General features: G+C 55.2%; 1 protein-coding gene across 3 annotated transcripts in view; it reads left to right on the plus strand.

Annotated features, from left to right (window-relative positions):
- TSPAN18 (tetraspanin 18) overlaps nucleotides 1–26,039 on the plus strand; it is a 182,380-nt gene that overhangs the window by 148,272 nt on the left and 8,069 nt on the right. For all 3 annotated transcript variants that reach the window (XM_014543310.1, XM_005870745.2, XM_014543309.1), the window contains exons 4-7: nucleotides 13,092–13,175; nucleotides 14,608–14,678; nucleotides 17,228–17,422; nucleotides 25,229–25,303. In XM_014543310.1, the coding sequence (XP_014398796.1) occupies nucleotides 14,616–14,678; nucleotides 17,228–17,422; nucleotides 25,229–25,303 (333 nt within the window). In that variant the 5' untranslated portion in view covers nucleotides 13,092–13,175; nucleotides 14,608–14,615. The remainder of the gene's footprint in view (nucleotides 1–13,091; nucleotides 13,176–14,607; nucleotides 14,679–17,227; nucleotides 17,423–25,228; nucleotides 25,304–26,039) is intronic.

The raw sequence follows: 26,039 nt of genomic DNA on the forward strand, positions 1-26,039 counted from the left end.
GGCCGGCAGGAGGGGGGGGGGGGGGAAGGGAGGGAGGGAGGGAGACGCACATGTATTGTGCAGTATTGGCTCTTGGGCCTGTGCTCTGATCTTTTGCCTAGGATGGTGCTTTTTCAACTGAATCCTGGGTACCCATAGGGCCCGGGGCTCTTCCCTGAACCATGGGGTACACAGAGTCTCAGGATGTGTTCTAATAGATCATCAGTTCTTAAGGATTTGGATGGCATTACCCTGTTTTTATATTAAAACAGCGGTAGACTATTTTGAAGTAAAATACAAGGAAAAAAATATATAGATGCAGGAGATTCACAGGCAGGTTTGCTCTCCCACTGTCTTCTCTGGGCTGGGTCCCCAGATGTGCAGGGGGTAATAGGATTCCTTCCATAGTCATGCAGGAACTGAGGAGGGAGAGTCTGTGAGGTTCTAAGTCATAGCATAATGCTGTGTGATGTTGGACAAGCCACTATACCTCTCTGATTCTCGGATCCCTGAATGGCACAATGGTAATGGTGATAACACCTCATAGAGCCAGCTTCACAGCTATGCAACTGGGCCGTCACACAGGGCCCTGCGCTTAGAAGGGCCCCCCACTTGGTTTAATTCTCGGCTGTTGCTGGCTTGAAATTCTTAATAATTTTTGAGTAAGAGCTTCCCTCATTTTTACTGGGCCCTACAAAATAAGGAGATGGTCCTGTATCTCCCAGTGAAGTTTTAGCAAGTTTTAAATCAAATATGTGTGAAAGAGGCCCACTCAGATACTCAGCCCTGAGACCCCCATCTCCTCATCTGTAAATGGGGATATTATTAGTGATGCTGTGAGGATTACATGAGGGCACAGAAGCACCTAGAACATCTCCCAAATATTCACTTCCTGAGGCCTCTTGGGTGCAGGGGCCCAGCCTGGGTGTCCCTGAGCCACAGGACTGGCCACAGAGCACCTGAGAAGGGAGCTGCAGAGAGAGGGAAACAGAATCTTAGGATTGACCCAGCCCATGGTGCTGATGACCTCAGCACATGCGGGGTGACTGGGGGCGGGTCCTGGGACCCGTCATCTATGTAATGAAGGGGACGGGCTCGAGGACCTCAAGCCTTGACATCCTCCAAGATGGAAAAGCGATGGATTCCTCCGTGAGAGCCCACCCACCAGGACAACACCTTCCACTCTGGGTGGGGGCAGCACACTGCGGGCCCCATCTTCACCTTGGGGCTCTAGAGGGCTGCCCAGAAAAGGGACTAGCTTGCAGGCCTGGGGCTCCTGCTGTCACAGATGGGTGAGGGGCAGTGCTGGGCAATTGTGAGGAGCCCAGACTGCCTGGGTTCAAATCCCAGCCCTGCCACTGCCTAGCTGAGTGACCTTGGGCAAGTGACTTAACTTCTCTGAGCCTCAGTTTTCACAATTAAAAACGAGGTAATTACAGCATCCAGCACACCGAGTTGCGGGCGTCAGTGAGGGCTGAGTCTGGCACACGCAGCTCTGTAGACGTGCACCACATTCTTGTTGTTGATTCTCTCCTGGTGAGCTGCCTCCCCAGCTCCCTCCCAGGCCCTGGCTCCCCCACACCCCAGCCACCCTCTGAACCTCTGCCCTGAAGGCCAGTCTGCCCAGTGCTCTCTGGGGGCAGCTGGGCAGCTGTAACCTGGTGATAAGAACAAGGCATTCTGGGAAGAAAGGATTTCTTTGAGCATCATTGATGAAGCTGAGCAAAGGGTCCTTACATCCATATTTCAGAGGGAAACATGACCTTCAACTGGGGGGGAGGCAACTGGAAGCGGCCGAGAGCCAGGCGAAAGCTGGGGCTTCAGAATTCCCACAGGTCAGCTCTCTCCTGGCTCCACCGCTCCCAAGTTCTTCCGGGCCTCACTCCTCGTCTCCTCGTCTGCGAACCAAGGATGTTAGTACCTCTCGAGGCTGCAGGAAAGCTTCAATGAGATATGTGTGAAAATGTGTGTCCCACCACTAGAGCCCGGCAATGCAAGCAGATGTTCACTGAGCCTGCGCTATTCTAAACCACCGTTTTCCATTCAGCCCTACTGAGCAGGGAGCATTGCCTGCCCCAGAGCACACAGCCAGGAGGGGCTGACCCCGCCCCTGATACCTCCGGTCACTTAGGTAGTGGATCCAGGTTCTCTTTCAGGTTCATCTCTTACTGGAAAGTCCAATTTGATGCCACTCTAGCTGACTCATTTCCCATAGAATCTCTTCTCAACAGTATTTGCTATTCAGAATCACACCCTGGAAGAGGCAGTCCATGAGAAAATGGTCTCAGGCAAAACCCAGAATCATCTTCCCAGCATTCACTTAGCCCTGCGGCTCAGGTGTGCCTGGACGTGATAGATCTGCCCACGTGCTCAGGGCCCTGGTAGCTCTGAAGTCATCTTACAGGGGCTCAGCGGTGCATGCTCAAGGTCACACAGCACCTAGGGATGGGGTCTGGCTGGAGCCAGGACCGCCATGGTCTAAAGCCTGCTCCATACACCCCCTCCCCACCCCAGGTTCCTGGAAATCCCAACCTTGCCCCATGAACTTGCTGAGTCTTTCTCTTGCTTAATTAATGACGGGGCAGCCAGAGGGAAATGAAACACCTGCCCGGCTCTTCCTTTCCCCAGCGAGGAGGCGCCCCAGGACCCCTGTTCTCAGCAGGCCCCGGCCGTCCTGACGTTGCTCTGGGCCAGCCAGCTTTGTGCAATGGCTCAGACATGCAGAGCCTCGAAATTAAATGTGGCCACCGCCTGCTGGGGGTCAGAGTCCCAGGGCCAGGATTTATGTCCCGGCCTCTGAATGAGGTGTGCTTTAAAGAAGTGTTCCAGCTGATGTAAGCAGGTAGCCTTCCACCTCTCCAGGAAGAGCGCGCGCATGTGTGTGTGTATGTGTGTGTGTGTGTGTGTGTGTGTGTGTGTGTACACGTACACATGCACATGTGGGCATTCAGAGAGGGGGAAGAGAGCAGACAGAGGCGGAGAGATGAGACTTTGAAATGGAGAGGCAGAGGGGCAGTCTGGCACACACAGTTGGCTAGTAGCAGAGCAAGGACTAGACCTCGAGCCCCCCAATTCCCACTGAGAGATGGGAACCTGGCTCAACCCCAGAGCTAGCTGGCTGACCGTGTAACCTAAACTTGAACCCAGATCCCCAGACCCAAGGGCAGTACCTTCTATCTTTACTTCCCCGGGAAATGAGGAAAGGTACCAGTTTGCCTGATTAGAGCCTGGCCGGAAACCCCTTTCACAGCCCTCTTCTCAACGCCCCCAACTGGCCAAAAGGGACACACAAGTGACTGTGCTCTGCGGGGCAGCTTGAGTGTTTGGGAGGGGGCGCGAGGCCTCCACTACTGAGCTCAGACACAGCCCACACACCCTGCGATCCGTTGTGCATAGGGGCCACCTTCCCTCCACTCCCAGAGTTCCCAGAGTGTCAGCAGGGCCTCCTTACCCTCACCCCTTTATTTCACTGACATTTCTTAGCTCTGAATGCTACAGACTGGGCTGCATTTACATTTTTATTTTTTATTTTATTTTTTAAATATATTTTATTGATTTTTTTACAGAGAGAAAGGGAGAGGGATAGAGAGTTAGAAACATCGATGAGAGAGAAACATCGATCAGCTGCCTCCTGCACACCTCCGACTGGGGATGTGCCCGCAACCAAGGTACATGCCCTTGACCGGAATCGAACCTGGGACCTTTCAGTCCGCAGGCCGACGCTCCATCCACTGAGCCAAACCGGTTAGGGCTGCATTTACATTTTTAAATGGTGAGGTCTGCTTATCGAATATTCAGACCACCATGTCCATTTCTGTAAGGACAATAGCAGAATTCTTTCCACCACGAATGGAGCCGGTGACACCCAGGTGCTTGCTCAGCACTGGCCTGGGGAGCCACGGAGCTGTGGACCATGGCTCAGGGCCTAGGGTGGACCAGACGTGTGGCTTCTAAAGCGCGTTCCCTCGTCTCAGGCGCTGTGGGCTCATGGCATGTTTACACGACTATGAGATCAGAAGGCCAAGGCCGCACAGGTAGCCAGTGGGGAAGGCGATCCCGCCTGAATACGCTGATGCCTCTGTTTGCTCTACTTTCTGCCTCGCCAGAGAAGCCCGGGGAGGGCGAGGAACTTGCCTGGCACTACCTGGCTGGCTAGTGGCAGAGCAAGGACTAGACCCTGAGCCCCCGATTCCCACTGCACACTTTCCTAGTGGTTTCCCCAATTCTGGAGAGATCTGTGGTAGGTCAAACCAGCTCTGGGACATCCTCAAAGCCCTTTGAGTCCAGATGCTGGGACTAACTTACTAGGTTCAAATGCAGCCTCATAGCTGTGTGACTGGGCACGTTACCTCACTTCTCTGTGCCTGGTTTTCCTTGTCTGTAAAATGGGCACAATGATTGTACCCACTTCATAGATTGTTGTGGAAATTAAGTGAATGAATAGTCGCACAGTGTTTAGAACTGTGCATGGCACGTAGTAAGCATCCTGTTAACTCTTAGCATTGCCACCATCACCATTCTCCTCCCCTCCCAGAACCTGCCACGTGGTCCCAGCCTCCCTGCCCCTTGTAATTGCTACTGGACCTCAGCAGAACAGAGAAGATGCCTTCCCATGCACCACGGGCTAATCAAAGGGCACATCTTTGGCTTGTAATTTGCTCTGCATCCGTCATCTGTCATCTGTGAGGGCCTCAGAGAGGGGACCAAGCCTGCAGCAGGCAGGCCAAGAAGTGCTGCCCAGACACGTTGCCGTGCGCCAGACCAGGCAGTGGCCATGGCCGAAGGGTCAGGCTTCTCCGGCCCCCCAGCAACCCTTGTGCAGTACAGCCCTCCTCCCAAGAGTTCTCGGCAAAGGATACAATTCAGGAAGGTTCTCCTTGGGTTCCTACAGGGCAGCGGGGTCAGGCCCTGGCCCCAGAGGGTGACAGCTACAATTCCTCTGGTTCATTCAGCCCCTTCTGATGGACAGCTCCCCTCCCGGTGCTGTTCAGACCGGTGCGTGCCCCACTTGGAGCTCTTAGGCCTCACCAGCTCTCCTGCTTCCTACGGTTTGAGTTAGTCTTTCGCCCAGTATTTTCTGATTGCTGAGGGTACTGCCCATCATCCACGAGGGCCTCCTTTGACCCTCATGACATCCCTCTTCCGTCTTTATCCCTGTGTCCACAGTGAAGCTGGTGAGGCTCAGAGAGGTGCTGGGACTAGGCTAAGCTGCACAGCCTGAACACAGGGCTGGAACCAGCCGTCCACATACCCAGTTCTGTAGCCTCTCTCATTATTCACCCCCACACACTACTAGGGGAAACACATCCACTTCTAATCCTCTACTTTAGCCCAAGGCGAGTCCCTAAATATTCCTTAGGGTCAGGGATCCACAAACTACTATCTGTGGGCTAAGCCTTTCCATATTTTTTGTAAATAAAGTTGTATTGGCTCACAGCCCTGTCCATTCATTTATATGCAGTCTGTGGCTGCTTTCTCGAACAAAGCAGGGTTGAGTCATTGTGACAGAAATAATATAGCTGCAAAGCCTGAAATATTTACTGTCTAGCCCTTTATGGCAAAAGAAAATTCCCAACCCTGGTGTAGATGGGTGCTTGGCACATCCTCTCGTGTCCCCTGCAAGTTCATGTCTTTCCCTTGGCTCCTCCCCACCTACCATAGAACACGTTGGGGGGTGGGGGATTTCTGTCCCATTCTACAGATGGAGAAACCAAGACCTGGAGAAGTTTTATTTCTTCATATTATTATTTATTATTATTTACTATTATTTTGTCAAAAGGAAGTAGAAATCGTCTGGAGCTTAGTGAGACCGACACTTGCTCATCCCCGAGGCTCCTGGCGGGATTGCCAGCATCCTTCCTGGCTGCAAAAATGCTGTCTGGTGGAATTGGCGCGCCGGCTCCATGGAGAGATGCAGCAGCTCCTTGTTCCTCATTGTCTGAGACCCAGACCTGTCTCCATCCAAGCCCAGCCTCTTCCCTGCCCCCAGCCCTGACCTGCTTCTTCAGGGCTCCCAAGAGCAGCTGGGATGATGCTTTTTTTAATTTATTAAATTGATTGGGGTGACATTGGTCAACATGAACATACAGGTTTCAGGTGTGGGTTTGTATGTTACAAGATCTGTATATTGCCCACCACCCAAAGTCAGATCTTCTCCTGTCACTTTATATTAGGGCCCCCCTCTCCCCCCCGCCCCTGGGATGATGTTTTATGGGGAGGAAAGAAAACGGCTCTCTGACTCCTGCCTGCCTGTGGTCTCAAGCCCCGGCCCCAGCTTTTCCCTTTGATTCATCTTCTCCAGGCTTTTCTCAGGCCGCGTGGAGCACTCGGTCACGGTCTCTCTGTTTTCGGTGGTTTGCTCGTCACGACGTGAGCTTTAAATACCTGTAGTCATTCCTCCCTAATTCAGACCAGGTGACTGGAGTCCATTGCAGTTGCCCTGGGAAGACCCCGCGTCTCTAATATTTATTGCCCAGCAAATATAACCGTGGACTCAGGCTGCGGGGGTGGGGGTACCTGCTCCGTGAGAGTTGCTGGGCCCTGGGATTCGGGGGGAAGCCTTGCCAGTTTGTCCTCAGAGAGGAAACCTACTCAGGTGGGGAAGCTTCAGGACAGCCGGGATCCCCCAGCTCTGAGAGCCCGCCCTCCACGCCGCACACAGGCAGGAGGGAGGTGAGCCAGGATGAGTGAAGTCCCCTCACTAAACACTGACAGGCTGAGGTCCAAGGAAGTTCCTTGCAGAGGAGCAAAGTGAAATTGACAGCAACCTGGTGTCACTGAGGAAGCCTTGAAATCTGCTCAAAAACAAGGCACAACAGCTGGTGAGAGCCCACCTCAGACAGAGGCCGTTTCAACTCAGGCAAGCCCCTTCACTTCCCTGGGCCCCACTCCCACAACTATAGTCATCTCTGCCCTGCTCGCCTCAGTGGATGGCTTTGCGGATCGAGCAAGAGCATAAAAATAGAAGGGCTTTGGGAGCTGTAACAGGGTATTGATGGAAAGAGTTGCGTTGTGAGGAATGTAACATAGGAGGGAATTTGGTTAGATGCCAGGAGGAACTTCCCTACTTAAGGAGTACACATCAGAATGAGGTTGTACCTGTGTGCGTGGCTCTCTCTGTCTGTGTGTCTATGTACATATCTGTCCTTTGTCTATGTGCATGCATTCTTTGTCTGTCTGTGTGTCTGTGTGTTTGTGTCTGTGTCTGTGTCTGTGTCTGTGTGGCTCTGTCTGTATTGCATGAGTTTGTGTGAATGTGTCTTGTGCGTAGAGCAAGTCACTGAAGCCAGACCTTGAGTTGACTCATCTTTATTGCTAAGTGCTGGGAGAATTTCCTCTTGCTGTCCTATCCAACTTGGGAGGACATGGGCATAGCACCAGAGTGAAAGGGGATTTTAAAATAGATTGATTGATTGATTGGTTTGTCATTGTTGTTAACACCTTTCTAAAAGAAGAGTTAGATGAAGTGTGGACTGCTGAGGCCTGAATCCCAGCGCCCCTGCTTACCTGTGATCTCGGTCTATTGCTTCCTGTCTCTGGGCCTCAGTTTTCACATCTGTAACATGGGGGTAACAGAGCCTGCCTCACAAGGTGATTGTGAGGGTTCAGTGGGTTAGCCCTCAGCACCGTGTCTGGCCTGTAGAAAGGAATTCATGCATGCTAGCCATTACTGTTATCAGCTATCAGCAGTGTTTCTGGCCCTAACCCCTGAGAGATGGAACAGAAAGAGCACTGACTTTGGAGCCACAATCCCTCAGGTTTAAGTTTGCCAGTCAGTGGCTGTGTGACCTTGGGCAAGTCATTTCATGTCTCTGATCCTAGTTATCTCAGCTGTAAATTGGAAATAGTAATAGGCCTGCCTCAGGGTTATAGAGGTTCTAAGGAATTCATATGAGAACTGCACACAGCAGGCACTTAAGAAGAAAGTAGGTTTTCTTTGTCTACCTGCAAAAGAGAAATTCCCCTGGGACACACCTCCCGTTACCCCCAACAGTGGAATTCTGTATCTCACCCACTCCCTGGGCTCCAGTCAGGATCTGTTTCCCCTGTGTGATCTGATCTGACAGGGTAAGTACAGCAACAGGCCAGGAGCCTTGGCCCCCTTCTCTGCAGGATGGGCATGGGGGGAGGGGGCTGCCCTGGCCCCCTCACCCCTGCTCAGACCTGTGCCCTTTCCCACCTAGTTCCCAGGCCCCCTTCATGCCCGTGAAGCCATTCAATGTTTAAATCCAGGCTGTGTAGCAGCCAGGTTGCTCTAGCAACAGCCCTGTATATTTTGGGCTGGATTACCAAGTTTTTCAAAGGGTCTCTTGCCGCTCCAGGCCCTGAGGGGGGATGCAATGTGGGCTGGGAGACCATGCTTACTTGCTAGGAGGAGAGGCTGAGGTTCATACTCCTCATTCGAGGCATAGAGATGCGGTTGTCCATGGGACACAGCCACAGGACTCGAAGGTCAGAGAGAGGGCAGGCTTCGTCCAGTTTTCAGAATCTGGACTTGAACCCAGGACTTGTGTCAGCCAGTCTCCTCTCTTTACCACTTGTTTATGCTGTGAGCATGTTGTCTGTTAGCCCATCCACCAGCAGGGTTCCTAGCACTTAGCAGCAGTGTGCCCTCTAGGGTCTGACTCCCAGTCCTGCCCCTTCCCAGCTGGGCCAGCATGGGGCGCTCACTTACGTCCTCTGAGCCTCAGTAACTCGAGGATAACTCGCCCTGTGTAGATGATATTGGAACCCTGCTCAGCATGGTTCCTGCCACACGTGAAGCAGGAGCAGCTATTATATTGCTAATGTTCCGTCCAGAACCCCCTTGTGTCCTGAGGGGACTCAGAGGAAGTGGGAGCACTGTGCCGGCCATGGAAGGCTTCTGTCTGGTGGGGAAGGTCTGACAGCAGTGACACATTCAGAGAGCACACTCCTGCCCCTTGCGTCCTAGGAGTCTGAGCTGGCCTCCTTTCCCGTTTCCTCGATGCCCATGCCATCACCCAGAACCCAAGTGTGCCCGCACAGCCCAGCGGGACTGCCCAGGTGTGCCCGACTGCACCTGTCCTCCCTGGGCCCTGGGAATGTCTGCTTGTGTCTTCTGACACCTGCCTTTCCCCAGATCACCAGGTTGGCAGTCGGGGAAACTTCCCTGGAGGGCTCAGCAGGGGCGAAGGACAGGGCAGGATCTGCCTCAGGAGGCGGGTGTTCTCCCTCCTCCCTCCGCCCTCCTTTGTCCCTCCCAGCCCGGCAACTCAGTCCCTCATGCTGCCTCGGCTACATTTCGCTGGTGGGCACCACCCTGAACTTGGATTCATGTTCTGAGGCCAAATCCTGCTCCCGACACACAGAGTGCCCTCCACCACTCATGCTCATGACCAAGTTCAGATTGGCCAGGTTGCCTTGCCTTCAGCGCCTGGACCGTGGCAAGTAAAAGTCTCTGCAAGAGGAAGCAGAACCTTCGTTCCCAGAGGCCTTTGCAATAGGGCCGTCTCCGTTCAAAGGCAGGAACACAGACTCACTGCCTGGGTCTGGGATGAGCACTCCCTGTGGCTTGAGTCCAGCCCAGGTCCACGTGGGTGGGTGGGAGCCCTGGACCGTGGTCACTCTGGGGCTCAGCAGGCCCAAGTCCCAGAGGCCACACCTTTGGAGGACAGCCAGGGAAGGGTGAGGAATCCTGCTTTGTCCCAGCAATTTCTCCGGCCTCCTGTGATACTCTGGGCCAGTGATTTCACACCTCTGAGCCTCAGTTTCCTCACTTGTAAAGCAGGCGTGCCCATCTCCAGGGGTAGTTGGGGCAATTCAGTGAGGTAATATAGGAAAAGTGCTCTGGAAGTCACGATAAAGTAAGATGTCAGTCTTAGGTGGCTGGCTGCGTGGGGGGAAAGCAGCAGGCTTAAAATCAGCAGCTCCCGGTTCCAGCCCCGCTGTGTGACTTTAGGCAAGACCCTGCCACTCTCTGGGCCTCGGCATCCCCAGTGTGAAAAGCCGGTTTTCGAGTTACCCCTCACTAAGGTGCTTTCTTCTTTGGAGATTCTCTGATGGAAACAGCTTGTGCAAGTTCTGGGTGGGACAGAGGAAAGGGCTTGTGGCAAGGACTGAGCGCCCAAGTACTGCCTCAACTCCTAGACCAGAGACATGTCCTTCCCAGATGCCATGGACATTCACGATTTGCTTTGCCCCCTGGACATTCATGATTCAGTGGGTCTGAGGGAGCTGTCATTTGGGATCCCATTGCATCCAAGGCAGGTTGCCTGGTACCGTTAACCCTCAAGGCACCACTCCCAGGAGCCTAATTAGATTTTATCCCCCACTCAGCTGTGTCCATGTCCCCATGTCTGTGCCATTGCCAGGCACTCCAGGATTTAGGGCCAATTGCTTGTTTATCAGACCGTCTGTCTCCGGGATGAGGCCCAGCAGGCGCAGCCAGAGCACAAATAAGTCCTCCCCACTCAGCTTTGAACCTGACGGCTAGCATCATTGTTATTCTGACCAGCCTCCTCCGTCCGGATGAAGGAAAGCGTGGCTCTTAAAACCTGGTGTCCGTTCTGGCTCTGAGACTTGTCTGACCTGTAGTAGAGTTTCTTCCCTTTTCTGTAAAAGGGAATGATGATAATATCTATTTTGCAGTTTTTTTCAAGTAAGATAGTGTTGGTAATGGCCCCTGGCACAGTATACTCTCATTGAGCCCAATGAATGTTGGTCCTCCCTGTCCTCCCCACACACAGGCCTCCCCAGCTTCTAGGATCCCCTCCAGCCCTTTCTCTCTCCTGCTGGGCATGCCCAGAGCGCTAGGTTGATGGCTGTAAACACTCCTCCCCAGGTGCCGGGTTGTTGCTTCTCACTAGACTTGAGCAAGTCCTTGGTCTCCGTGCCTTGGATCCAGCCCAGGGCTGGCATTAGTAGGTGTCTGGCACACACAGGAAGGAAGGAACTGGATGTGCAGCGGCTAAAGTGCTTTCACCGACATCATCTCCTTCACTTCTCTCAAGGACCCTGGGAGTTAGATTGAGAAACCCCATGGCACAGATGAGGAAACAGGCTCAAGGTGTTGAGGAGGGTGGCCCAGGTCTCAGCTTGTCAGGGCAGAGACCCTGCTGGTTGGAACCCAGGGTTTGGGGGTGAGGCTGCTCCTGCACCACAGTGCCCTCACCTGGCAGGGGCGCATACAGGACGTTTCTCACTCTCCAGCAGCCCAGACTTACATTTGCTTCCTCTGGTGGGGGCTTCTCCATCGCTGATGTCCACTTGTCTTCTTTTCTCTCTCTCCAGAGAGCATGCCTGGGGGCTGGGGGCAGTGAAAGTAAAAGGAGTGATTTATGAACTGAGCTGTCCTTCTTAATCAGAGAACCCCGCTCTGTGCAGATGGGACTGAGGCGCCATCTGGGGCAGTGGGAGGGGCAACATTAATAAAGCTGTCTGGCCTTGGCAGGGGCCTGCAGAGGAGACCCCTGAGGCACTGCGTGACCTCGCCCCGTCTCTGCCCCTCTCTGGGCCTCAGGGCCCCCATCTGTCAAGGGATGGCAGTTTCGGGTTACCCCCCAGAGGCCTCTAGCTGGCACAGGAGGGATGCTAGCTGGTCCCTGGGATTCTGCCTTGTTGCCTGATTCGGGGCAGAGCAGCACTGGGTTTGAGACTTGGGGACCGAGGCATAGCGCTTGCTCTTCCTGGTGTCCTCTCTCTGGTACCAGGTCCATGGACTGGTGTTTTGTCAGGAGCTCTGTTTTGGAGTCCAGCAAACTTGGGCCTGAATCATGGCCATGTCTTACTAATCACGTGAATAAAGTCAGGCCAGTTAATTACATTCTCTGAGCCTCAGTTTCCTCATCTGTAAATGACATAATGCACCCACTTCCTCGGTGAGGATGAAACAAGAGAAGAAGGTGAAATGCTTAGCATAGTCTGGTACATGGTAACTGCTCAGTACTGTTAGTTACTACTAGGTTCAGTTATCACAACACTGTAAACATTAATTTGAATTTGGGGCCTTAGGGGAAAGGTGTTTTTACCCATCCTGAGTCAGCCATATGTCCATGGTCCTCTCCCGCGCTCACCTCCATGGGTAACTGGTGGATGTGCTTCGAGCATCCACTTATTTCCCATCTGTGACAATGCTGCCCCCGGCAACTGTGCTTTCCTGGTTTCCACGTGTTTCCATATTACATCGGTTCATTTTATGTCTCATACCATGAATTCCTACAACCACCTTTGGCTTCAAAATGGAGAATCACCGTGTTCAGAGGAGAATTTAACAACTCCGGGAGGGAAGTGACTTTGTAACGGTCTCAGGGAGCTGGCCCAGGCAGGTGTGCCCAGCGAGGTGTGCCAGGCTGTGCAGAAGAAGTGGCGGTGGAGTGAGCATGGACCGGCCTGAATGGGAAGAAGGAATCTGAACGGGCACCTGAGACCCAGAAATCCTCCCTGTCTCCCCTGTCCTCCCCGTGGGGATGCACAGCAGCCCAAGCTCCCGGGCCTCAGATCTCCCCTGAAACTTGTCCTCTAGCCCAGTGTCTGAGCAGGAGCCGGCTGTGGAATTCCCCACGAGTCTGGTAGAACTGGCCTTTCCACCTGGGCACATTTAACTGCTGAAACCAGACCTTCATTTCCACTGCCGGGAGCTGACTCTCTGTAGGACCCTTCTGGCAAGTCCTTATGCGAAGCTACGGAACCCTTTCCAACACCAGATTTCTCTCTCGGGGGAGATGGGGTACCTGGGAAGGGGCTTTGATGAACAGGGCCCCGCACTCTCTACTGAGGTATCATTGCAGATGCCCAGGTGGCAGCCAGGTACATGGGCCACCCATGCCCATTGTCTCCTCCCAGCTCATCAGCCACATGCAGTGTGGCAGCGTAGATGAAGCCGTGCCAGAAATTGCCAGTCTTTTGAAGATGTTCCCCACGCAGCCCCAGCAGGGGCACCTAGAGCTGCCATCTGGGCAGAAGGCGGGCATCCCTGCCGGCCTCTGCAGCTGGAGGGGCCCAGGTGCTGAGGGCTTTTCATTAGCCCTAATGGGCCTAGATGAGCGAGGCACTTGCCTGAGTGTGTGTCCGGAGGGCGGGTTTTCATAAACGGCTTCTTGAACATGGCTGTGCCTTAATGACTTCCTATAGTAATTGAATATTTTCTCTTATAGGACAAGCCGGGCCAATAACAGAATTATACAGCAGCCCCTCTGACCAGGAGACTCTGTCCTGCTGACGCCGAAAGCACTGCCCAGGTGACAAGTCAGCAACTGCCTCCTCTTCACTCTGTGCCCCTCCTCCCTCCCCCTCAATTCTTTCTGTCCGTCTGTCTCTTCCTGTATCACTTCTTGCTCTCTCGCTCTTTCTCCGTCTTTCTCCATCTTTCTTTCTGACTCGTCTTTATCTATTTCTCTGATATGCTGACCATTGTCCTCTATCTGTTTTCTCTTCCCACCATTCATTCATTCAGACATATTAACTGGGGACCTGCCATGGGCCAGGCGCGGCTCGAGGCACTAGGAAGGTGGCGGTAAACAGGTCCATGCCTTTAGGAAGTGTACATTCTAACAGCGGGAGATGTGTGCTACCAGAATCAATGAGTAAAACTTCGATAAGTAGTGTATCCATGGGCACTGGTCTGGGCTTCAGTTTCAGATCCTCCACTAGTTGGTTTGGGAACTTGGCCAAACCCCCTTTCCCTTTCTCAGCCTCAGTTTGCTCATTTCCAATGTGAGGGTGTTGGAACAGATCAGCGCCACCCTGACTTGTTATGACCAAGAACTTCTTTCACCGAAATGCTGGTGACACAAGTTGTACGAGGGCTAAGCTCGAACCAGCACTTACACAAACAGCGGTGTCAAAGGAAAGCTCCCCTTAAATCCCCTCAAAGCTCTTAAACACCTGGTTTTGTTATACAAGAAACAATCGGCTGCATCCAGGGGAAAGAACACCCATCTGTAAGCCCGGAACCCTCACTCGGCCAGGTGCGGGGACACGGTGGCAGGCACAGGTGCCTTGAGACCACGAGACCCAAGGCAGCAGGCCCAGGGCTCTCCCCGGTGCTCCCCGGGGGCAGATGCCCCAGAACTCAGCACCGAAGCTGCTCTCCTGCTCGCTTTCCCAGTGCACGTGGGACATTGAATTCACACGAAGTCAAGTTCGCCTGTGATGCTGACTCCCACATTTCATCCCTCTGAGCCCTAAGACTTCAAGGATTTTATCTACCAAACAGGGTTGCCTTCACTAGGTCATTGGTTAAGTACATGTTAAAGTTCCACCTTCGTGTTTGGACTGCAAAGTCCTACATACCTAGTGGCCAGAGCTTCTGAATAACCCAAGAAACAGGGTCCCCCACCCTGGGGTGGTTTACTTGCTCTAAAACCCAAGACACGTGCCTGGCCAGTGGTGAGGGGTTGATTTCTGAGATGTTATTGGATGTCCTGAAAATAGCTGTAGGATATGGTTAGTGGCAGGGAACCCAGTTTGAGAACCACTGCACACACTCATCTCCCCACTCAGAAATTCTCCACGTCAGAGTCCTTACCTCTCCTGACAGGGAACAACCGCTAATGCAGCCGGTTGGGGTCTGGAAGGGCAGGTAGAGGAGCTGCCTGGTGGCTGGGCAGCGGGAGGAAGGAAGGGACAGGGCCACCAGGGGGAGGCCTGAGGAGCCTTGCTGTTTTGCAGGTGGAGCCATGGAAGGTGACTGTCTGAGCTGCATGAAGTACCTGATGTTTGTTTTCAATTTCTTCATATTTGTAAGTATTCCTGGAGCGTGCCTGGGGTCGCCCTAGGTCTCAGCTGAGTGGGTAGAACCGACTGCTGCTGGAAATAGTCACAATGGGCTGAGTCCCAGGGCGGGCACAGGGGCCAGGGTTTCCTGGATGGGAGGCCCCGGCGGTGCCCACCCCCCTCCCCCGCCGTTCTAGGAGAGACATTTTTCCTGGGCCCGGGATGGTCCAGCTCCTCCGACAAAGAGTGAGGGCCTCAGTCCTGGCCACTGTCTTAGGATCTGACCCCGGGTGGGTTTGGGGAAAGGAGGAGATGGGGTGATCAGAGGACAGCAGAGGGAGCCCCACGTAGCCCCGACCCCCAGAGCCTTACAGACGTCAGCTGGAGGGGAACCTGATAGATTTAGAAACCTCTCTAGAACTGGGAGACCTAGATTCAAAGCCAAGCCTAGCATCTTAGCTATGCGATTTGAAGCACACTTCACCTCTCTGAACCTCAGTATCTTCATCCCTTCATTACCTACCTCAACAGGTCTTTTAAAAAAATTAAGCAGGATGAGGAAGTGCCTGCCTTGCGTCAGCACTCAGTAGCTGAACCCCATCCCCTCCCACCTATGATGGACAGAGCCCAGAGTGCTCAGGTGGCCGGCAGCACTGCCCACCTGCCGACAGCCACCAAGGCTCTGCTCTGGCCCGTGACCATGCCCAGGAGAGAGCCACGCTCCTGGCGTCCTGAGCCCCTACAGGCTTTCCTGACCCACCTGAACCTTTGATCTTAGTGCAGCCAAGACCTCGATGATTAAATGTCCACCAGTGTCCTCCAGGGGAGGGCCACTATGAAAAAGAGGCCCCTTTCTGGTAAGGCTGACTGTGTCTGTCTCTCCATCCATTTTTTATTCATCTCAGCAACTGTCCTGGATTCCCTCCCCTGCCCCATAATTCTGAAGAGCAGGAAGCCCGACAGACTTGAATTCTAGACCCAGTTTCTAAGCTGGGTGACCCCCGGCCAGCCCCAGTGTCTCCAGCTGAAGTGGGCGGAGTCACCTGGGCAGCTCAGTCTGCTCAAGCCCTCCTTGCAGCGGACCTCAGCAGACCCCAACCCTCCACCAGCCATGAGGAGGGACACAGGTCACACTGGAGGCTGGTCAGGACCAATGACAGAAGCAAAATTGTCGGTTTTCCCTTCCTCTCTCTTCCCGCTGCCGGGTGCCTCCAGCCCCTCCACCCCACTCCTGCCCTAACTGCCTAAAATATCATCTCTTGCCCCAAACTGTGCAGCGCTTCCCCGCAGCTTGCAGACCCCGCTCAGCCAAGCCAGAGCTCGGCAGTTTGCTCCTCCCACCATCTGTCATTCATTCTTCAGGCCCCCGCACCACACAGGGATTTCAGACACTTTACAGCCTTTAAAATCCAACAATGCCAAACTGGCTCTCCTGCAACTGATCTGTTTCCAGTATTCTGTGCCCAGGACAAATGGAATGGATATTTATTGAAACCTGCTAAGTACATTCACATCCATTCTGTCCTTTCTTCCTTGGGAGATGGGAATTACTATCTTTTTTTTTTTTAACTGTGAGGAAGCTGAAGTTCAGAGAGGTGAAGCCACTTACCCAAGGTCACACAGCTAAGAAGTACCACAGCCCTTTCTCTGATCTATGCTGCCTCTCTCCAAAGATGAGTAAGGCATGGAGAGATGGGCCATGCAGATGAAGACATAGACACGAAGGCTTTCCAGGTGCAGATTTGAGAGTGGGGAGCCCAAACTGAGAGTGGGGAGCCCAGCCTGAGCTCCTGTTGGGGACAGAAGGGATGGCTTCTGTCTGTGTTTTCCTGTCCCTGGCAGGGTGCAGGCACAGTGTAGGTGTCAGTGCATGTTCCGGGAGTTTGGTGAGTGTCCTTGGGGCTGGAGTCAGGGAGGCCAGGGTCCTGCCTCGAAATTGTGTGTGACCTTCAGCAAGTCGCTGGCCCCCTCTGGGGCTCAGTATGGAATCTGAGGGTTGGACTAGGTGACCTCCTCACCCTGCAGCTCTGACATTTAAGGGGAATTTAAAAGTAGCAAGTAGCCCTAACAGGTTTGGCTCAGTGGATAGAGTGTCGGCCTGCGGACTGAAAGGTCCCGGGTTCGATTCCGGTCAAGGGCATGTACCTGGGTTGCGGGCACATCTCCAGTGGGGGAGGGGGGTGCAGGAGGCAGCTGATCGATGTTTCTCTCTCATCAATGTTTCTAACTCTCTGTCCCTCTCCCTTCCTCTCTGTAAAAAATCAATAAAATATGTTTAAATAAGAATAAAAAATAAAAGTAGCAAATAAACTCCACATACATGGTTCTCAGCAGGCCGAGGGGGGGGGCTGGGGCAGAGGTTGGGTTGAGACCAGGTCAGAGTAAGTAGGAAGACTCGGAGCAGTGACCAGCGGTGCTGGGACTCCGGCTCCTACAGCAAATGGAGTTCCCGCCCGGCTCACCAGGGCCCACCGCCTCCACCGGGCCTCGCTCGGGAAGGTGTGTGGGGGGGGTATCTAATACCTAACTCCGTTCTTCTGTTTCGTCCCCTCCCTCCTGACTGACCCGCGAGCAGCTGGGTGGGGCCTGTCTGCTGGGCATTGGCATCTGGGTCATGGTGGACCCCACTGGCTTCCGAGAGATCGTGGCTGCCAACCCCTTGCTCATCACGGGCGTCTACATCCTCCTGGCCATGGGGGGCCTGCTTTTCCTGCTCGGCTTCCTGGGCTGCTGCGGCGCCATCCGGGAGAACAAGTGTCTGCTGCTGTTTGTGAGTACTGCCATCCCCGCCCCACCATGGGGGCCCGGTCCCGACCCTGCAGGGACTCGCCCCGAGGTCTGGACCAAGCAGGCCATCCTCCTGGAGTGGGGAGGTCGCCAGCCTTTCCCATGGGGACTTGCAGCCCCAGCTTCCAGAGCTTGCTCTGTGCTGGGCCAGGCGGGCCGTGTGGGCAAGCTGCCCCCACGTGGAGAGTGGCCTCAGCCTCCAGATCCAAACAGCCAGGCTCCTCCATGGCATTGTCAATGGAGAATGTTGGCCACGATGCTTATCTACTTGCTTACTTTTAAGAACTTCAATAGATAATTCCTTCCTTGGTACAAGGGCTAAGACAGCTATTGGATAAGTCGCCGTTTGCATTTCCAGTTCCAAAATAGAAATGATAGGACCTCTGAAGGTACTTTACTTATTAAATAAATAGTCCTTGGACGGCTCCTATGGGCCACATAGTTCACTAGGTGCTGACGATGCATCGGGGCCAAGAGTGGCTGTCCCTCCCTCATGGACACGGGGAGGTGTGGATCCCATAAGGATGGGCTGGGCAGCAGGCAGACCTCGCTGGAGTGTGCGCCCTGCTCTGTCCCCTAACTAATGATGTGACTCTCGTCTAGTTTCTTGACCTCTCTGAGTCTCAGTGACTTTGCTTGTTAAGTAAGCAAGGAGCCGACCAGCTCACGAGAGAAGGGGGAAGGTGTTGTTTCTCTGTCTGTGGTAGTCCCGTGAGCTGTGGTTCTTTGGGCTTCTGCTCACCTTCCTGGCCTTGGCGGGTGGGTCCTCTCCCCCTGTGGGGTCCTGTGAGCCCCCAGGGTTAGGAGAACTTGTGGGTGGAGCCCAGCCCTGCTATGGGTTCAGTTAAAAGCAGCCCTGCATAGAGAAGTGTATGTGTGGATGGCGAGTGGGTGGTGCGAGTGAAGCTGTAGGAAGGTCTGGGCTGGTCATCTGGAGGACGTCCTTGCAAGGCTCTGGCTGCTCCTGCTGGCGCTCTGAGAGGCAGAGACCTGGCCCAGTGCCTCCTCCCCAGATGAGGACACACTCCACGGCCCCCACTGTCCCAGTGAGATGCCCCACGTCTCGGAGACCAAGTGAAATCCGCTGTGAAATGCGTGGCACTGAAGCCTTGGGTCCCTTTGGCCTTCAGTCACATACACAGGGCAAACTTTTCACTGGGAGAGAAACAAAGAAGCCCGTGGGCGCCCCCTGGTGGGAAACTCTCTGCAGTGTCAGATGGTGCAGGGGAAATCTGGGCTTGGGGAGCCCCCAGGACTTTAAAGGGAGCTGGGTATGGGTCCTGGGACACACTGAACTGCCCCTCCAGTCCCCCTACACCTCAGGCCCCCAGGGCACATCTCTGAAGCCAAGCCAGGAAGGGGCTGGGGCTCCGGGCTGGGGAGGCAGCGAGCTAAGTGGCTCCCTCTGAGCCTGCCGTCTGGACCGGCCCTCTCCTCAGTGCTTAGGAGACCGAGGCCCAGGAGGAGGTTTGCTCCGAGAGAGAATGAAGTCCTGGCGTGTCTGGGTCCAGCCCACCGACCCTCACAGTAGCCCCTTCCCACTCCTTTCTTTATTGCCTTTATTCCTCCCTTTTGTCTCTCTTCAATCTCATCTCTGCTGCTCCCTTTTTTGCTCGCTCTCTCTCCCCCTCTCTCTCTCTCTCTCTCTCTCTCTCTCTCTCTCTCTCTCTCTCTGCCTCTGCCTTTCTCTTCATCTCTTGGTTTCTATTCCTGCTGCCTTTCCTACCCCTCTCCTGAGTGCTCCTTGCCTCCGTCCTGTCTCCCTCCCCCTTCCTCCTTACTTCCCTCCTCTCTCACCCTCCCATCCCCTCTTCTCCTTGCCCCCTTCTGATGCCCAGCACACACAAGCTGGAGGTCACAGTGCAGGTCAAAGGAGGGGACCCTTGGGCCCAGGTCTCCTCCCCTCAGACCAGGGCTGAGGGGCTCCTACCTTGGCATGGACTCAAGTGGTTAAAAACTCACCTGAAATTATGTGTAAAATATTATGTCAGGGCCTGCGTGTGTGTACCTGTGCATGTGTGTGTGTGTGTGGTGTGCACATGCATGTTCCGGGGAGAAACACCACAGCTTCTAGAAGGTTTTCAAAAAGACTCATGATCCAAAAACTAAGAAGAACCACTTCCTCTTTTAACCTGGACCTGTCCATGTGGGGGTCCACCCCTTAGGGAAGCCTGAGACCCCTCCCTCAGACTGCTGGGAGGGGCCAAGAAGGAGCCTCGAGGCTCCTCCGGAACCCAGGCTCAAAGGCCTGCAGGAAAAGGGACTGGGGGATGGGGCTTAGCTGAGCATCCCGCCCCCTGCTCTGAGGCTGGAACACAGAGTCCCAGGGACCCTGAGCCCAGGGCCAAGGCGCCCAGTGACCACATCACCTAATGGTGAGTTTTTCTAAAGGTACATTTTTCAGACACTCCTGCTGATCAGTCTTACAGCATTTTCACATACAGCAGGCCAGTTTCAGCCTATTCTTGTGGCATCCCCTTTTTCTGGTTGCCTACCTCTGAATAGTTTCAAGGAATTTTTTTGGCCCATTTATTTGATGCAGACTTTTTTTTTTTAAAAAAACAACCTTTTATAACAAAGTCATGCTAAATGGGAAAAGAGAACAGCAAAAAGAGATGTGTGTGTTTAAAAGAGATAAATGAGCTGAATGGCACATGAAGTACATAAATTTGGTAAATATTTATTAGAAGTGAGAACGGAAAGCAGATGAGCCTGTAGGCAGATGGGCTAGAAGAGTCTGGAAATGCTCCCCAGGAGGCAAAATAGCAGCTCCCACCCCTTTGTTAGTTTTCCCATCCTGGGCAGAGTGTTGTGAATCTGATGCTGGGAATTGCTGGCAAATGTGTCCATGGGCAGGTGGATTGAGGTTAGGTGAACCCGCGGCGAACAAACCCTGGAAAGGCCTCGATTAGGGGAAGCCCCAGGAAGCATCGGGATAAGCCCTGCGGCTGGGCCAAGGGGGATCCCCTCCAAGCGACCAGTGGTGACCCTGTCACGCAGGAGGAAAGGGCCTCAGGCTGGAGGAGGTGAGCGGCAGAGTGGTCTTGTTATGATGTTGGCACAGCCGGGCACTTTCCTTCAGGTGACCCGCACTCCCACACACTCAAGACACCCCGTGGTCCCCATGCTTGGAGAACCCTGCTCCAGGCGGGAGAATGGCAGGCAGGCCTGCAGACCCCCTTCCCTGGGGAGGCCCACTTTCCCTGTCAGTGACTTACCAGGTTCATTCTTTCATTTCATCTCATGAACTTCATTTCTTGAATGAGGAAACTCGGCTCAATGTAAACTCCATCAGGATGAGGACTGTATCTGCCTTGTATGTGTTCGTTTGCCAGCACCTAGCACAGCACCTGGCCCAGCATAAACAGCCCTGGAATGAAGGAGCAGAGAGAAGGCTGTGCCAGGGATGTGCTAACAGCCTGGCTCCGATCCCTGCTCTGCCACTTCCTGTTTGGGGGACCTGAGCTGGTTACCGAACCTCTCTGAACCTCGGATTTCTTCTACATAAAATGAAGATAGGGACACCTCCTCCCCATCCCTTGCTTTGCTCTGTTCCTGGCACATGTAAACACGTGATAAATGGGAAGCTAAGGGACTGGTGTTGATCCACGAGGGACCCTGCAGGCCGTGGGAAAGTCTTAAGCCCTGGAGGCTCTCCTGGGTTCCCGGATGACTTGGTGTTAAGAGGCCGTGTTCAGGAATCAGAAACCCACGTTTACCCCAGGTGTGCGGCCCAGTTTCCCCGTCAGTACAATGGGCTGTTGATGATAACAGCAGCGACCTCTCCAGGCTGCCAAGAGGGTTCAGTGAAATGACCGCATGCAATCCCCAGGGCCTAGGGAGTAAGCGCTCGGCAGGCGGTACCTGGTGTTGCCTTTCCGGAGATCACCGTGCCGGCACTCCCTTCAGGCAGGCCATGCTTCCTCCTCTCGGTGCAGAGCCACCAGCTGAGCAGCTCTCCAGCATGCGATTCCCAGGGCCTAGGGAGTAAGCGCTCGGCAGACGGTAGCTGGCGTTGCCTTTCTGGAGATCACCGTGCCGGCACCCGCCTTCAGGCAGGCCATGCTTTCTCCTCTCGGTGCAGAGCCACCAGCTGAGCAGCTCTCCCATCGCACCCGCCTTGTGCACGGGCTTCGCCTGCCCCGTCTCGCTGCAGCTGTGCAAAGTCATCCTGGTCAGCACACGCTCCCGGAGCCATGTGCTCGCGGAGTGCGAGGCTGGAGCTCGGTCTCATTCATAGTTTATAGCCGGCTAAGCCGCGACGATCAATCGATAGCGAGAGCCAGCTGAGTCACCGATGATGGAAGCCACTCTGAGGCCACACTTTGCCAGCCTGCGGACTGCCAGCAACTCCACCGAGAGGGCACGGGCAGGGAGGGGCTCCCCTGGAGGCCGCGGGAAACCACCGGATGACCATCCATCACCAGCGAAATGGAAGTGCCAGGAGCCCTGCCAGCGGCCTCCGTCACTGTCGGGGGAAGAGAGGCCACAGAAGCGGAGAACACATCACTTTGCTCAGCCCGAGGGCCAGCCAGTGCATAGGGGCGGGGCCGGGGTGCTGGAATGGACTGCAGGTGCTGTGGCCAGGGGCACAGGAGGCCCTCTGTCACAGGCCCCCAGCTCAGCCCAGGGTCACCCGCAGAGCTGACCCCAGCAAAGCTGACCCGTGGGAAGCAGACCCCCAGGGCTCAGCAGTGAGGTGAGGTAGCGTGGCACTGGAAATGAGCCAGGTTAAGATGAGGGATTTGCCCTGAAATGTTTGAGCTGCTCACCTCGGGAGCAGTCGTTCCCTTCCCTGGCTTGTTTTCTCCACTGGGGAAGAGGGGGGCTAACCAGGAAAGAGACAGGGACAGAGCCCGGGCTGGAGGCAGCTTAAACCTGGCGAGACTCCTGCCGCCAAAGACAGCAGTGTGGGAGGAGCTTTGTGCTGCTGGTCTGTTTGAGCCAGGGCTGCTTCTGGAGTGTGGACATTTAAAAGAGACCAAACCAAACTGTCTGACGGGTCAAGGGGATGTGTTCATGGCCACGTCCTCAGTAAGTCATTTTGCCATCCATCCCAGTGGCTCCCCAGAAGTGGTGTGAAGCCCAAGCAATTTAGAGGAGCCTCAGGACCTTCATGGGGCAGCCTGTCCAAGCTGAAAAGCCAGGGAGGGGACGTGACGGGTCTTCCCGGAATGAGGATACGGTGGCAGAAAGCTGCTTCTGTCTAAAGGAACACAATTCAGGAGAAAGACACTGAGGGCATCCCAGTGGCCCATGCAAGTGTCGGAGGAAAGAAGTGCTGAGCGTCCCTGGAGCTGGGTGCCCCTGGAGCTGGGTGCCCCTGGAGCTGGGTGCCCCCGGGGCTGGGTGCCCCCGGAGCTGGGTGCCCCTGGAGCTGGGCGCTGGGGCTTGTGGAGCAGCTTCCCTCCGCTCTTGTGAGAGCCTGGGCGACAAGCTTGGCTCCGCCTCTCTTATGACATAACAACACTTCATGTCCCTCACTTCGTTGTTCCCAGGTGAGCCCTAAAGTGGGTGTCACACCCTCATTGCACTGACAAGGAAGCTGAGGCTGGAAGATGGTTTGAGTGATTGTCCCAAGTCACACAAAGCACGGCAGGGTGGGCAGAGGCGTCCGGACACTAAGCCCAGGACCCTTTGCGTCCTTCCAGCCTGGGCACATCCAATGTGGCCTGGCAGCTCGGGGACCCTGACCCACGGGAGCAGGTCTCGGGGCAGCTGGCTGTGCACCGGGGACTCAGTCCTCTGCCGGGGCCGGGGGTGCTGGAATGGACTGCAGGTGCTGTGGCCAGGGGCACAGGAGGCCCTCTGTCACAGGCCCCCAGCTCAGCCCAGGGTCACCCGCAGAGCTGACCCCAGCAAGGCTGACCCGTGGGGAGCAGACCCCCAGAGCTCAGCAGCGAGGCGAGGTAGCGTGGCACTGGAAACGAGCCAGGTTAAGATGAGGGATTTACTCTGAAATGTTTGAGCTGCTCACCTCGGGAGCAGTCATTCCCTTCCCTGGCTTGTTTTCTCCACTGGGGAAGTGAGGGGCTAACCAGGAAAGAGAAGGGATAGAGCCGGGGCTGAAGGCAGCTTAAAACTGGTGAGACTCCTGCCGCCAAAGAGAGCAGTGTGGGAGGAGCTTTGTGCTGCTGGTCTGTTTGAGCCAGGGCTGCTTCTGGAGTGTGGACATTTAAAAGAGACCAAACCAAACTGTCTGACGGGTCAAGGGGATGTGTTCATGGCCACGTCCTCAGTAAGTCATTTTGCCATCCATCCCAGTGGCTCCCCAGAAGTGGTGTGAAGCCCAAGCAATTTAGAGGAGCCTCAGGACCTTCATGGGGCAGCCTGTCCAAGCTGAAAAGCCAGGGAGGGGACGTGACGGGTCTTCCCGGAATGAGGATACGGTGGCAGAAAGCTGCTTCTGTCTAAAGGAACACGATCCAGGAGAGAGACACTGAGGGTGTCCCAGTGGCCCATGCGAGTGTCGGAGGAAAGAAGTGCTGAGCGTCCCCGGAGCTGGGTGCCCCTGGAGCTGGGCACCCCTGGAGCTGGGCGCTGGGGCTTGTGGGGCAGCTTCCCTCTGCTCTTGTGAGAGCCTGGGCGACAAGCTTGGCTCCGCCTCTCATAACAACACTTCACGTCCATCACTTCGTTGTTCCCAGGTGAGCCCTAAAGTGGGTGTCACACCCTCATTTCACTGACAAGGAAGCTGAGGCTGGAAGATGGTTTGAGTGATTGTCCCAAGTCACACAAAGCACGGCAGGGCGGGCAGAGGCGTCCGGACACTAAGCCCAGGACCCTTTGCGTCCTTCCAGCCTGGGCACATCCAATGTGGCCTGGCAGCTCGGGGACCCTGACCCACGGGAGCAGGTCTCAGGGCAGCTGGCTGTGCACCGGGGACTCAGTCCTCTGCTGGTGGCCGCAGGTGGGGTGACAACTCTGGGATGGTCACAGACCACGTATGCCAACGGCACCAGTGCTAGGTGATGAAGGCCCACCGTGTCCTTTCTTCTGCTAACAGCTCTCAGCCCAAAACACTGCCCAGGATGGCCAGGGCCTGAGAGGTGGTGGACAGCAAGGTCATGATGGCGAGCCGGTCACTCCTGGCTTCATTCCTTCATCTGATAGCCACGAACCGGTGTCTGTGCTGTCCGGGCCTGGGGAGAGCGTGCTGAGCTACAGCCTCTGTGCTTAATTGGGGGCCCAGTGGGGACACAACGGCTGCCATGGGGACATCTCTGTGGGGCACTGTGATGGGGTGGGGGGAGCCGCAGGAGAGCGCCTGGGCTGGAAAACGAGGAGCTGGTGACTGAGGGAGGACGTGCCTTCCTGGCAGAGGGGACCCCGAGACAGAGGCCTGCTGGTTGACTTGGGGAGCATCAGGGAATACAGTGAGTGGAGTGGGTTCTGTTAGTTTTCAAACTCCTGGCTCGTGGGAATGAGGCTGGGGCTGGGGGTGGGGACGCCAGGGTTCCCTGAGCCTGGGACTCAGCTTCCGCTTCCTGCCAGGGCTGCCAGGCAGGTTGTCCAGACTGACCCCTGGGCAGGGGCCTCGGCTCGGGGGGCCGTGTGCACGGAAGGCTTGTCTGTCTGTGTACTTTTTCCATATTTGCATTACAGCCTTGTTGACTCCAAAGGGCGGTGTGTTTATTATGAAAAATGTCTGCTTAATGGCAGTGAAGTTCCTTGTTTTACGGAATCGGTGCATTGCGCCAGCTGTGGAGTAGGTGGAAGGGGGCTTCGGTGGGTGGGGTCCCCGGGCCGCCCACCCTCAGGGTTCACGAGCCTCCCCTTCTCCTTGCAGTTCTTCTTGTTCATCCTGATCATCTTCCTGGCGGAGCTCTCGGCGGCCATCCTGGCCTTTATCTTCAGGGAAAATGTACGTACCGGGCCCCACGCCCTGGCCCCCTGCCACCAGCCAGGGGTCGGAGGCCATCACGGCCAGCCCGTCCCGTCCCAAGGGCCACACAGAGACATCAGCCTCTCACCCAGCACTTTCAGCCCAAATGGTGACCCCGCCAGCCTCTTCCTTACGAGGGCTAACCTTCCAGAAGGTTAGCGTCAGGGGCCCTTAAGGGTCTCGCTCTTCCGAAAACATCTAGTGCAATCACACACCTGATTCTGGAATCTTCCATCCACACCTTGCCAGGTGATGACACAGCAGTAGTCATGTGACCACGTGGGGACAGTCAGGGAGGCTGTCCCCTGAGCCTGGGAATGTGTGATGCACAGAAGGGGCCGAGCACCATCAGCTGAGGCCCTGGCCAGTCCCCAGTTTGGGCCACCTGCCCCACAGGCCATCTTATTCCAGGGGCTCCAGCACCCGGGCACCAGCTCCCTCCTGAGTCCACAAGAGCCAGGCCCCAACCACAGGTGGCCTGGAAGCAAAGAGAAGAGGGGAGGAGAGGAGGGGAGGGAAGGGGGCAGGAGACCCGAGCTGGCCCTGGGTGGTGAGCAGGTGAGCTGTCCCCAGAACAGTGCCCAGCAGGCCTCCCTCTCGGTTAGACCTCTGGAGAGTATTCTGAGGGAAGGAGCGACTTCCAAGGACATCTCTGGAAGCTAGATGTGCAAAGGCTCCCTGCTCCACACTGTGGTTTCTTCAGGGCCTGGGCCCC

Source organism: Myotis brandtii, unplaced genomic scaffold (genome assembly GCF_000412655.1).
Source record: "Myotis brandtii unplaced genomic scaffold, ASM41265v1 scaffold324, whole genome shotgun sequence".
NCBI lineage: Eukaryota > Metazoa > Chordata > Mammalia > Chiroptera > Vespertilionidae > Myotis > Myotis brandtii.